The sequence below is a fragment of the Cyprinus carpio genome, chromosome B19, assembly GCF_018340385.1.
Source record: "Cyprinus carpio isolate SPL01 chromosome B19, ASM1834038v1, whole genome shotgun sequence".
Classification (NCBI taxonomy): domain Eukaryota; kingdom Metazoa; phylum Chordata; class Actinopteri; order Cypriniformes; family Cyprinidae; genus Cyprinus; species Cyprinus carpio.
Genome location: NC_056615.1, coordinates 5,206,844 through 5,220,958, shown reverse-complemented (window position 1 = coordinate 5,220,958; position 14,115 = coordinate 5,206,844). Strand labels below are relative to the sequence as shown.

Below are 14,115 nucleotides of genomic sequence, written 5' to 3'. Positions count from 1 at the left end.
TGTCCTCTATGGGCTTCAAACTGAGGAGCTTGACAAAGCTTTAATCATATTAAACCATTACCCCACTGCTGAGACAGCCTCCATGCAGCCTGCATTCAGCCTCCTACCAGTTATGGAATTATTTCACCCTACAATTTTACTATATATTTAATTTTAGTGGTGTTTATGGCATGTATAATTATGCTATTGCTCATAGGGATTAGTTATTTGGGGTGGAAAAAAAAATCACTTGATTTTTCTGATAAAGTGGTTGCTTTCAGTGGTTGCTTGAAGGGCTACACAATTTGGCTAAAAATTGTAAATATATATATTTATATGGCTATAAAATAATAATTATATTTTTATTATGATACTATTAAAAACTGGCCATTAGTAATGCACATAAAGATTTAGATTTAAATACAGCTGAAATTCAGTTTTCATGTAGTCAAAAAACAAAACCAATACTAATGTTTATTTAATAATAAATTAATTAATCAGACATATTTAATAAATTAACATTAAAAAGTTGCATATAAACATTAAATTGCACACAAGGCTTTTTATAATCAGATTTTTAAACAATATAATTTTGTTTCTATTACAATTCCTTGTTGAAACAAACATTTACAATGTAATAAATATATATTTAGCAAAATGCTCCTCTCTAAAGTTGATCAATTTTTTTTCTAGCTAAATGGACATTGAACGGCATTATATTTAGAAGCTACTTTTATTGGCATCTTTTGGTGGTTGAAACACTGATTGAGCGATTACCTGAGACATGATACATTTCAGTAAATTGTAATGTTTATTTCAACACCTTCTGTTGTTCATTAATGTTTATTTCATGCTGTAACTTGTAGTAAAGAGGAATTTCATAAAACTGACAGAATTTGAAACCTCAGTTTGTTTCATATCAAAAAAAACTAACAAAGCACAAAGCTTATCACAATTATTGGTTGGCAGGCACACTACAAATAATATTTAGTGAAGTTTTATTCATGCATCAACTGAAAACAGCATTGACTAAGAAATTTTGATTCAATAAAATGAATGTTGATTACAAACAAGAAATGGATACACACAGCTGACATTTTACCCGTTATAGTTTATCCATGTTGCGTGCATGAAATAGACACTGACGCAGCCAAAAAATGAAAATTAAACGTCACTGTTTCAGTCAATAATTTCAACCCCCCAAAACTAAATTTCTGACTAAAATTAAATTTAAATCATTATATTCAGTTGCCGTAATTTCGAAGCATCACTCATTCATTCTAGCATACTGGTAACTGCCAACAACACTAGCATTAAGACAGTAAGTTCTGCACAGGCTACCACTTCACATCTTTTTTTTCTGTATATATATATATATATATATATATATATATATATAAAAAAATCTCTTGCTGAAATTGACATTTTTCTGTAGATTGCATCTGAACGCCTGACCCTTTGAGGCATGGTCGAGAGGTATTGATTTGCACATTACAAGCTTGTGCAACAATAAAAAACTGCATGAACTTGTATCTCTCAAGAAAAAGCCTTCACGGTAGTAAGAACTTAATATAAAACCCTCAGAGCCTCTGCAACGTCCTGATCTCCGCAATCCTGCAGGACACACATGCAGTGCAAGGATTATAACGACTCCAAAGATGATAAAAAGAGCATTTAATGTGGAGTAATTGGAGGTTTGCTCAAAACTGCTTTAGATAATAAAAGCGGCAGATTACAGGGGAAAAAGATTAGATGGCTAATATACAAGAGAGATGAGATTTCAGAGCACAACAACTGGGAGAATGTATGAGGGAGGACTTTGTCTAATCATGCTAATTAAGAAGCATGCAAACTGGGACCTACAAAAGTCTTTTAAGCCAAATCTATTATTGCCCTTCGGGTTTGTGAATGCGGGCAAAGCCTGAGGCATGGAGATACACACATTTAACTCTACAGGAGATATCTGTCTCTTTGGAGGGCTGGAAATGCAGCATAAACTAGTTAAATGAATATTTTCTAATCAGCTTTATCACTATTCCTCATAAACATGAAATGCTTGCAAACAACATTAAAACTAATGTTAATTAATTTAAAACTTAATTACAACCAGTAACAATTCATTTCTTGCATGATTTTGTTGTATTTGACACCCTCAGTGTCTCATCTTGTATTGGTCAATGCAGTGGCATTCAGACTTGAGAGTAAAAAAAACAAGCAAGCAATGGACAGAAATAAAAACGTGTTGAAGAAGTGTTTGAGAAACGTGATTTACAGCACTTCAATACTTCCCTCTACAGACAGACGGAGGAAACCAAAATTATATTAGCTGCATTAAATTACACGGATGTCAGACAGCATGAGAGAGGATAAAATCGGAAGCCAGTATGTGTTTAAATATCACAAACAACATGAGTCTGACAGTATCGGAGAGGAAGAGGCAGGAAACAGCGCTGCTATAGAAACATAGAGTGGCTGTGTGTACAGACAGTGTGAAAAATGAAGACATCATAACTGAACTCAACAACTGTCACATGACTGACAGCTGAAGGTGATGTGACCTTCAAAACATCAGCTGTTAAATCAATCCAGCATGCACTTAACATCTAAAACGCACTCAAACCTACCGGCAACTCAGCTTTAACAGAAGATTTTTCTGTAGGCAATACATTTTTTTTCATGGATTTCAACTAAATCATTAACTCAAATTTAATTATCAAATAACAACTTCATAATTCATAATAATAAAATCTGTAATAATAATTAAAAAACCTAGAGTAGAACATTTAATTATCCATTTATTTTGACCATGTATTTATATTTCACTCTGAACAGATAAAAGACACTGAACTGGAATCAGCAACAGATTTTTCTGTAAATACTGGTAGGTTGGTGAGCTGTATATTATATCACTATATTAGCTGGAAATTCAGTTAAAAAAAAAATTCTGATTTGAATTAGTTTGATGAATTCTTGACTGAATAAACTCTGAGCAATTACAGAATCAACTGCAAGTTATTGTCCATTTTTAAAAACGAAGCAATAAAATGAAGGTTTTCGGTGCATAGAAAACCTATCCAAAACCTATCCTGTACTGCTTCATATTTTTGTGGAAACTGTGATGCATTTAATTCAGGACTTTTTGAAGAAAACAAAGTTCAAAAGAACAGCATTTCTTTGACATCATACATGCCTATACTGTCAACTTTTGGTCCGTTAAATGCACTCTTGCTGAATAAAAGTAATTTCTTACAAAAAAAAGAAAAACTTGCTGACCACAAACTTTTGAATGGTTATACACTGTATATAAACAGTGTTCTTGTAATAAAACATAATACTGTACAGTATTATTTATTTATAAAGCTGTTTCATTGCAGTGTACACAATGATTTAAATTGAAAAAACATTAATAAGTGTACCACTGCTTTGGAAATTTTCATAAGGACCATTATTTTTCCTGGGTTTTTAATCATATTTCCATAAACATGTGTACTGTAATATTGTTTGATATCGACCATGTAAAATAAAAATAATGGCAAACTAAATTTTCTCTACCAGTTAAAACAATGGAGACTGTATTTACTGTTTATGTGCAAAACTTTAGGTCATCAGAAAAAAATTCTAAGTTGGCAGAGAGAATGCAGTAAATGAAAAAGGAAATGAAGTTTTCATGAAAACAAGACCACATGCAGTGTTATTATTGACTTTTGCAGTTTATAGTACTTGAGCTCAAACTTGACATGAGTCAGCCTGCGTTACAGCTGCTGCTGTGTACTGTTTATAGTTCAATTACGCCATTCATGTCTTTGTCTGGTGATACGGTAATGACAAGCATATAAGCAATGGCTTCAGTGCCCACACACTGATCAGCAGTGAGCCCAACAAATCAACGGCCAAACCTTCTTGACTCTACAGTACATCCGCCAATGACGTAAATCAAATCATCTCAACCGCACAGGACATTGAGCGGAGACTGACTGCAATTACAGGAGCTCTGAAGATACAGAGGAGGATGAGGAGATGTGAAGGAGAGCACAGAGGTGGATGAAGTGTTAAGCTTCAAGTGACATTATCCTGTCCTCAACCAATGGACCTTCTCCTTCTCTATCGGCTTATCTGTGCACTCTGTGTTTCTCTAACAGAGTTCAGAATACTGGAATTAAAAGATGATGACTAACAACATATCAGAAAATCATGAGGCTGCATAACACTTTGAGATTTTTTTTTTTTTAATTTACTGTTTTTGTTTTCTGGGAAAGCAGGAATAGCAACAGCTCATCAGTTACAAATATCAATGACTCATCTTTTTTGCATAATAAAAAAGATTAAATAAACTTCCATCTAGAATGAATATGATATAGAAAATCATTATTTGTTGGTGTGTTCAGCTGTTCAACATTCATGACTTAATTTCCTTTCCCAGCCATCAGTTGGTTGCAAAAGAAGTGCCTGGAATTATTCATTTTGAAGTTATACTGCATATGTACCATACTGATTAAAGGGGTAATATGATTATGCTAAAAATAACATTTTTTTTTTATGTATTTGGTGCAATGCAATTTGTTTACGCCGTTTATGGTTCCAAAAGCACATTTTCAACATACCGTACATTATTGCTGCTCCTCTCTGCCTGCCTTTATGAAACGCATACATTTTTACAAAGCTCATCGTGCTCTGATTGGCCAGCTATCCAGTGCATTGTGATTAGCCGAATAAGAAAACTGAACTTTTATGCATAGATATTTAAATTATATGGTGTTGGATTTACTAACAATTTCTGATTAGATACATTTAACATGGCAAGGGATAGTAAAGAAAAAAAATTATATTAAAATTTTCATCCAAACAACTGAAAACAGAAAGAAAAAAATCCTCAAAGCTAAGAAACACAAATTATGGGTATATTCTGAGAATAAATAATTCATAAACAGGATTTGATTATCTTCAAAAGTGCCGCTCGCCTTGGCGGGAAAAGGCGCTATTTACGGAAGCTAACCTTTGGCCGGCGGGCAGAGGAATCTGTGTCAGGTGTGCTCTGTGTTTGAGATAAGCGGTTTTGCCCATCTCTATTATTCAAAGCCTGCCGCTGCCGGTGGCTCTTCCATAATCACAGAGCATTTTCTCTGCCAGTAACACAGTTGCTCGAGTCGAGACTGCTGGGCCATTCAGAAAGACAACAGGAGGCGTGCTTGTGACCATTGGATGACCTTATATTCGTTTGGCAATAACTTCAGTATTTGCCGAACATGGCAAAGGCCAGTTCATTACTGCGGTCTACCAGACGGACAGATGTTATCGCTTCATCAGTATGACGCTAGATGATTACCACTGGAACTATTGCTGAGACAAAGACAGGCTGGAATTCTGCCACCGAAAAACATGATTATTCATGACACAGTGCAGCAAAAACTCTGAAAAGATGAACAACGCACAAAGACACACAGAAGACAGACATACATACTGTAACACAAGCATGACTGAAATATAAAGCTGTTTACTTTTAAGGGATAGTTCACCCAAAAATGAAAATTCTGTCTTTATTTACTCACACTCATGATGTTCCAAACCTGTATGAATTTCTTTAATCTGCTAAACATAAAAGCAGATATTTTGAAAAATGTTGTTAAACAAACAGTTGGCAGTTCCTATTGACTTACACAGTATTTTCTTCCCCATACGATTCAATAGGGACCATCAACTGTTCGGTTACTAAGATTCTTCAAAATATCTTGTTTTATGTTTCACAGAAGTAAGAACGACATATAAGTTTGGAACAACTTGAGGGTATAGATGACATAATTTTCATTTAATTATGGAAAAATGTAGTGTGAACATCTCCATTTGTGTTCCACAGAAAACAACTAAAAGTCATGCTGGTTTGAAATGACATAAGGGTGGATAAATGGTGACAGTTGTTTTTGGGTGAACTTTCCCTTTAAATCTATAAAAGAATGCAAAGTTGGACTGCAACCGAATTCATATGGTCATGAGAATTTTAAACTCTGAATGGGAGGGTGGAGCTACTCAAGGTATACTTATTACTGCAAAAAATTAACAGCAGACAATGTGAACTTGGTACACTGTGGTCTGACAAACTTTTTTTTGCTCCCAAGTGAAACTAATGGCCAATGAAGGAAAAGTAAATGCTCTCTTTCTGAGTTGAAACTCTTTGCTTAAAGTGGTTAAAGAAGAGGGAATTATATGTATGAGGTGCTGCTGAAGAGCCGATGTAATTATGGCAAAGACAAGACTAAATTATTTTGAGTAGGAGGATGTTACACACAAATGCTATCACCCCTTTACACAATATATGCATAACAGAGAGAAGAGCTTTGCTAATAGTGAAAGAGCTGCTGTCGTTTAGTGTTTAATTTCCATCCAAATGAACATACATATTACACATTTGCACATCAGGATGTGCTGTTAACAGATTTAAATGATTTACATTTAATCTTTATGCACATTAGTCATCATTTTAAATCAAGGCCACTGACATGACGCAAAAAACAGTTAGAGATGAAGGATGAAAGGGGGGAAAGGTTTATAATGGCAGCTTTAGGGCTGTCTGTTCATTCTGTAAAGCTGTTACATGTTCATTCCATGTGATTTATAATAATAAAAAAAAATCTAATTAGGGATGTCACGATATATCACAATCCATGTTCGATTAATACTGGCATGCCTCAAGGCTCAGTTTTAGGACCTCTTCTGTTTATTACTCATCCTTTAACTTTAGATTACATTTTTCATAAATTTGGCATAAATTTCCATTGTTATGCTCACAACAACCAACTCTAAAGTATCTGCCTTCAAAGCATAACTCACAAATGCACCGCAAAGTAACTATGTTGCGAAAATGATGCCTCACACCTTGCAAACTCTTCCAAAAATCCAAGTTCTACCTCAAAAGAGATTATTTTGACCTGTACAATCTGACTTCAGATGTTGAAAAAATTACAACTTCAAAGTAAAACATGGGTTTGTTATCAAGAACGAAATGAGTGCAAAAACCTTTACCATCCTCTGATTTCACCAACTTGAGAAAATGACAAAAAAGTGTGGAAATGATAAAAAGGAAGAACATGAAGAGAATAACAGATGAGAAAACCAGGATGTTCTGAGAAGCTGTAATCACTAGATGCAGGTCCTTCTAGAGCCAAATAGACAATTTGAGACACTCAAATAACTTCTATTTCTCTTCCACTCATCTCATTGTTCACCGCTCTGAACTCCTAACAATTAAGATAATGCATTCATTCAGTAGGCACAGGCAGTGGATACAGCACTATGGGCTCTGAGTCATTGCTAATGACTGCTGGGAAGCAGAGAAACTAGATAAAGTGGGACGGGTCTAATTTTCTGGTGGAAAATGGGCGCAGTATGCGCCATATGATAAAAGTCTAGCGTGCCTTCCTGTCCGTTTAGCTGCTCCAGACAAGAGCGGGCCAGCCCAGAAAGCAGCTCCTCACACACGCTGATCTGACAACATCCTGCCGACTACGCCAGTGTCAGACAGAAGTCTGGGCAGCGGGTGGGGCATTTGTGCTTGGACAGGAAGATGTAAGAGGACTTGACCTCACCTTCTGCTAGATCTATAATTCCAGACATTGCCATGGCAACTGGTAATGTTATTTGCCAAAGACAGTGGCCAATTTGGAAGTACAAGGACCTGCTGAAAAATTGGGCAAAGCAGTGTGTCACTAATCAACACTTACGCCACTGAAGCAAGAGATTTAAAGCTCAATCACTGAGCTCTATTTTATCGGTAAAGCACTTCATGAGCATTATAGGTTACATGAATGCCATAATAAAATTTATTAAATTTTCAAGTTTCAACAAAAAAAATTCCCTTTACTGGCACTGGGGGTTTAATACCTTGGCGCATTCCCCGCTACACAGACTTCTTCTCTGGTCGACGTTTGGGCTGCTTCCTCAACAACAGTGGCCAGTGGCGGAACGTGATCTGATGCTGGGGCCTTCTGCTTGCTCATGTGGGGCTGTTCTTCCTCGTCCTCCTCCTCTACCTCCATCCTCTCCTCTTTCCCTTTTCCCTCGCTTTCATTGTCACTCTCTTCCCCAAGGATGTCATCCACCTGCCCCAAAAGAGTTCAACGTACAATTAAAGGATCTGTCAAGTTCTGTTTGTACATGTCAAATTGTTATATATTTATTATTTATTTAATGCTCTCCTCCCGAGTTCCAAAGACTGCCAAAAAGTCGTAATTTAGTTCAACATTTTCACTTCAACGTTGAAATAAATAGGCTGTTTTTATTGCTTACAAAGCTTTAAGGCTTCTATGTTAAAAAGCCTCTTTGCATGTGCAATGCAACATTTTTTTTAAATAAAAGCCTCTTTGTAAAGCCTTACAACATTTTAAGAGGAACAACCCGTGCTGGAATATGAAGTAGAGAAAAAAAGGACACTTTTTCATAATTGGGACCATTTGTAAGGAGTTACATTAAGTTTAATTTGTGGTTTCTCATATTTAACCTGTGTTTGGTCATTTTTGACCGATGTCACTTGTTTATTTAATAAAAATGGTTTCCTGAGTGGTTCAGACAGAGTGGTTAAAAACTTAATGACTTGAAATAAAATAAAATAAAAATAAATAAATAAATAAACTCAATGAGCCCAAGGAGTCATAAAAAAGACACCTTGCTGTTCGCAGACAAAACTTATCGGCCACAGGAAATGAATCGGAAAAACAGCATTTTCTTAAATATTTGTAGAATAAAATACACAAGTCAGATTGCTGAACAAACGCTCACAAAAATAAAGGATGTAAACTGTAAAACATACAAAATGCAAAAGATTCACACCCCTTTACTCAGAGAGAGTTTGAAATGAAGGGTCTATGGCTGCATAAATTACTGCAAAAATTACACTTTAAAATGATTTTTAAAAAATGCAAAGCTCTGGCAAATAATAGTTTGATATTGTCATAATAAATATTCAAATATTGTATGCATAAAATCAAGAATTCCATTTTTTTTTTTTTAACCAGATGGCAGAAATCTTATCCAAATACAAGATAGATTTTCATATTTTATATTTTTATATATGGGGAAGTCATGGGGGAGTGAATGTACAGTGCTCTTGCCACCCTCAATACCACGACTGAGGTGCCCTTGAGCAAGGCACCGAAACCCCAACTGCTCCCCGGGTGCCACAGCATAAATGGCTGCCCACTGCTCTGGGTGTATGTCCACGGTGTGTGTGTGTGTTCACTGCTGTGTGTGTGCACTTTGGATGGGTTAAATGCAGAGCACGAATTCCGAGTATGGGTCACCATACTTGGTTGTGTCACGTCACTTTCACTTTCTTTTTTTGTTTCAACTTTGTAGAATTTTACTCTACTGCTTATTTTCCTATACAAATAACGGTCAAATTGAGAAATTAAGACCTAAATAATATCTATATTACACTAAATAATAGAGTTATTTCATTAAACAAAAAAGTTACACTTTCATTGTTCTGGGTCAAACATGACAAGTCAAGGCATGACCAATTTTCGAACAGTCTAGGAGAGTTAGTCTCAAACATCTACCCTTAGAGTTATGAATACCCAAAACCATTTTTTAAATGCAAATGTGTGATATCATGAGATAATGCATACATCTAATGCAGAAATTTGGTGCAAGTTATTTTAACAACTTAACTTAAAAAAAAAAAAAAAACGATTTTCAACGATGTGTGTTCATAGTGCACTGAACACTTCCCAAAAATTCAATTTGTCACGATATGACCCCTTTAACGTGACTTTCACGTATACATGTTAGTGCTTTTATAAAGGTCTCATTTATAAAACTATGCGTAGGATCTTTACTAAAAGTTTACGTGCGCCCAAAAGCCAAAAATGGCGTACGCCAAAAAATATTCCGATTTATAAAACCGTGCGTACGCACACCTGTAAGCAATGTTCCCTTTATAAATCACAGATCACCCGCAGATGTGCGTACGTGAACCAGCCTCATATCCCGCCCTGTACACGCCCATTTTTAACCATAAATAGTCAATGCAAATCACCTCATGATTGCTGATCAGCATGTAAATGAGAGTGGAATCCCATATATACCTGGAAAACTGGCATGCGACCCGCCAATTAATTAATCCAAGAAAGTGAAAACGTGCATTTCTGTTAGCCTAATTTTAATAATGGCGACAGGTGAGAAAAGAGGAAAAAAACTTAATTTCTCAGATACTGAGATTGAAACACTTGTAGGGGAGGTGGAGGCTCGGAAAACTGTGTTATTTGGTGGCCACAGCAGTGGGGTCACTAATAAAAAGAAGCAGTGCGAGTGGCAAAGTATTGCTTCTGCCGTCAATTGTGTCAGTGGGACAGAACGGACAGTTGCAGAATTAAAGAAAAAATGGTCCGACCTGAAGGTATACAAATTTTTTTTTTACCAACATATTACATTTGTGTTTTATTAGGCTATATACCTATATAAATAGCAATATTGATTTTCAAAAAGTTTTATTTACATGTGCTTACAGTATGCAAAATATGTGAAATAAAGATTCTCATTCATTCAAGGTGGAGGCAAAGAGAAAACTGTCCTCCCACCGCCAGAGCGTGGCTGCAACTGGTGGGGGCCCATGTACAGCTGATCTCACATCAGTGGACAGCAAAATCGCGGCTATAATTGGGAGGTCAGCGTGTGTGGTATTGTGTCGGAAAAGGAGGGAGACACTGACGTGACTGAAACCACAGAGGAGCAAGGTTAAACCGATTTTTAATCATTAACGCTGTACATTTGAGTGTGTGGGGTGATAAATGGATAAATGTTGCCAATTGTTTGTCCTCCAGTCCTTCCGGAGTCTGAAGCTGTAAATGAACAGGAGGTTCAGGGTGAGGGGTTCTCAGATGCAGATGCACAGCGTCCGGCTCAAAGCAGTGCCCCTTCTGCGTCTGGCACGTCCAAAAGTGGTCGGGTACTCACTGACGCAGTCCTGCAGTTACAGCGAGAGACAATAAACGCTGTCAACGGGGTTGCAGATGAGCTACGGCAGATGAGAGACGTGATGCAAGAAATTGCACAATCATTAAAAGATGCAGTTAAAAACATGAACCTTGAGTTTTTTCTCTTTCTTTACAAACGCCGCATGACATCCTCACGGATTCTTGCACCTCGTTGATATCCCTCTTGTCGGGCCAGGGGGCTGTGGCTCGGGGTCGTAATGCTGGGGTAGAGAGGAGATCAGGAGGGAGAGGAATACCGTTTCTCAGTGCTATATTGTGCAAAACACCACACGCCCTGACAATCTTGCACACTTTTGCTGGATGGTATAAAAAGTCTGCCACCCGAGGCATCCAGAGCACGCCATCTGCATTTCAGGATGCCGATGGCACGCTCCACAACTGCGCGGGCACGAGAGTGGACCTCGTTATAATGAGTTTCCTCTGCGCTCTGCGGGTTTAAAAATGGGGTGAGGAGCCAGCGTCTCAGGGGGTAGCCACTGTCGCCTGCAGGTTATAATTATATTAAAAACAATTGTTACGGTTTCTACTTTTTTAATATTGTTAAACTCACCAAGAAGCCAGCCATCACGTACTGCGCCTGCATTTAGTCTGTTCCCTACACTGCTATGTGTCAAGATAAAGGAATCATGTGTTGAACCAGGCCAGCGTGCCACAATGTTTGTGAGGGTCATGTTGGAGTCACATATGATTTGCACATTAATAGAATGCACATGCTTTCTATTAACATAAGCAAATTCATTTTCAGATGGTGCCCTTATAGCAACATGAGTGCAGTCAATTGCGCCGATTACATTTGGGAAACCAGACATTGCTGCAAATTGCGTTTTAATTTCGGCCTGTTCTCGCACAGTGTAGGGGAACCTGATGTATCGACTAACCATATTAAGTATACCATTTAAAACGACAGATATTATGGCACTCAGGGACGGCTGTGATATACCAGACCTATAGGGTGAGATGATAGATTCCAATAGAATTATTTCATATACAAAAAGGTCTTAGAGACAAATTTGATGATTACTTATAGTTTTTTTATATTATTAATTTACCTGTCCTGCCAATTCCCGCTGGAAACAGCCGGTTGCCAAGAACCCCAGAGTGGTGAGGACTTGTATTTGGACTGGGATGGCATGGTTCCGGCGTGTTGCCCTCTCTAATACTGGACCCAATTCAGCACATAGATCCAAGAGCACAGCTCTAGGGAATCTAAATCGGCTTATTAGACAGTCATCATCATGGGCCAGGAAATCATCATGGTCCCTGAAAACTCGTTCTCTCCTTATTCTGCCATTAGCGTAATCCTCCAACAGTGCCAGGAGTGCCATCATGAAGCATTACATACCCGGGTCACCGGAGAATTTATATGTTTCTAGCAAATAGACTGATCGTTAACACCTTGACAAAATCACTTAATTAATTTGTGGGCGAAAATTTAAGACGAAAATGTTATAGTGAACACATGCTTCTTGACGGTTTTGTAATGAACAAAGTAATAGCTTAGGACCGATGATGAGTAGCGATTGTGCTTCATGACTGTATTTGCAGACTTTGACATTTTATGATATAGGCTATGTACATTAAGGAAAATATTTCCTTTTTACACTGTGTTCTGCAGTTCTCTAATAAAAGGGTATTTCATGCTATTCTGTAGGCTATCACATGTATCGCGCCATGTCCTCCTGTGCTCCCGTTGTGGACAATGTGACTGTAAGGCAGCGCTGATTATTATTTTATTTTTACTTTTAATACATTTTGAATTACGTTTGGATTTTACTAGATGTATATAGCCTAAAAACCAATCGGCACAAATAACACTGTTGGATTTAATCTTCATGATAATGTGGATATAACGTATGAAATGGAGTGAAAATTAAATGTCATTCATTCTTATAATCGTTCTTCTCACATTTATTTTCTACAATCTAACTTCAGTTCACGACCTCACCATCGGTGTCGCCAATTCCCTTTGTCTCCAGAATGTGCGTACGCACGGCTCAAAGTTTGCTTAAAGGTGCGCACATTCTCCCGTCAAGTTTGTTTTTTTATAGATCACAACCTTTGCGTGGGAACTGGCGTACGTACGTTTCCAGCCCAGCAAGAGCCGTTACACAAGAAATGCAAAAAAAAACCTGGTCTGGACTTTCACGTATACATGTTAGTGCTTTTATAAAGTAAAACCGGGGGCTCAGATCACCCCAATTATTCTTAGCAAGAGCCGTTAGACAGGCACTGGCAAAAATGATCAGCAGCTTCACATACGACTGATCTCTCTACTGGCCCAGTGTAATTGCTCTCTCCTCCTCTTGGGAATAGCAATCACACACACCATTTTTTCCCTTCTGCTTATTATTACAGTGAATGGAGCCTCTGAATCAGCCTGCAGAAAATATGCCAAAGCCATGTACACAGGTTATAAATGAGCTCAAGGAAGGGTGCTTAAAAAATAGCCCCATAGAACTTTTTCCAGTTTAATCTGACAGATAAGCGTAATGAGGGGGAAACATTTAATTAAAAGTAGACTGTTTGTGAGGAGTGCTATCTAGAAGCATCTTAGTAGATGGAACAATCCCCAGGCACCCATGGGATGCAATTATGAACGGCACCATAGCGAATCTAAGAAGTGAATTAAAGTCATACTTTAAGGCAAGTTCTAATGCTGAAGGACCCATTAACTCCGCCTTTAGCATCAGACGAAAGGTCAACAGCAACATTATTGCACTGTTCACTAATACTTCACTAATAAATGCTGATTACTTGTAAAAAATTACAGATATAGTTCATTAATATTTAGGTCAAACTAGAGAACTGTATGTCCAATGTCTGGTATAAATACGTATAAATCTGTTTTAAGTCAACATGAAATAGTAATTGCCACCAATTTATATTTGTGTGACGCAAGCTATTCAATGGGAAAACAATGTACGATGGAATTTGATTATATCATTTTAATCATTCAAAGCAATCTTCAACTAAACTGATATTATTTAATATCCTAGCAGTCAAACAGCAGTCAAAGCAGTGTGTTTGAATGGCACCTTGGAATGAGAGTTTCAATATATTGGAACAAAAATGTTATTAATGGTGATATTTAAAAAAATGAAATGCTAATATCATGTTAATGCTACACATATGATAATATGATACGCTCCAACAC

General features: G+C 37.1%; 1 protein-coding gene across 1 annotated transcript in view; it reads right to left on the bottom strand.

The window, feature by feature from the left end:
- The window catches only part of ctdp1 (CTD (carboxy-terminal domain, RNA polymerase II, polypeptide A) phosphatase, subunit 1), a 120,950-nt gene that overhangs the window by 33,559 nt on the left and 73,276 nt on the right, over positions 1 to 14,115 (bottom strand). Inside the window, exon 12 of the mRNA XM_042745228.1 lies at positions 7,852 to 8,069. Within this exon, the coding sequence (XP_042601162.1) occupies positions 7,852 to 8,069 (218 nt within the window). The remainder of the gene's footprint in view (positions 1 to 7,851; positions 8,070 to 14,115) is intronic.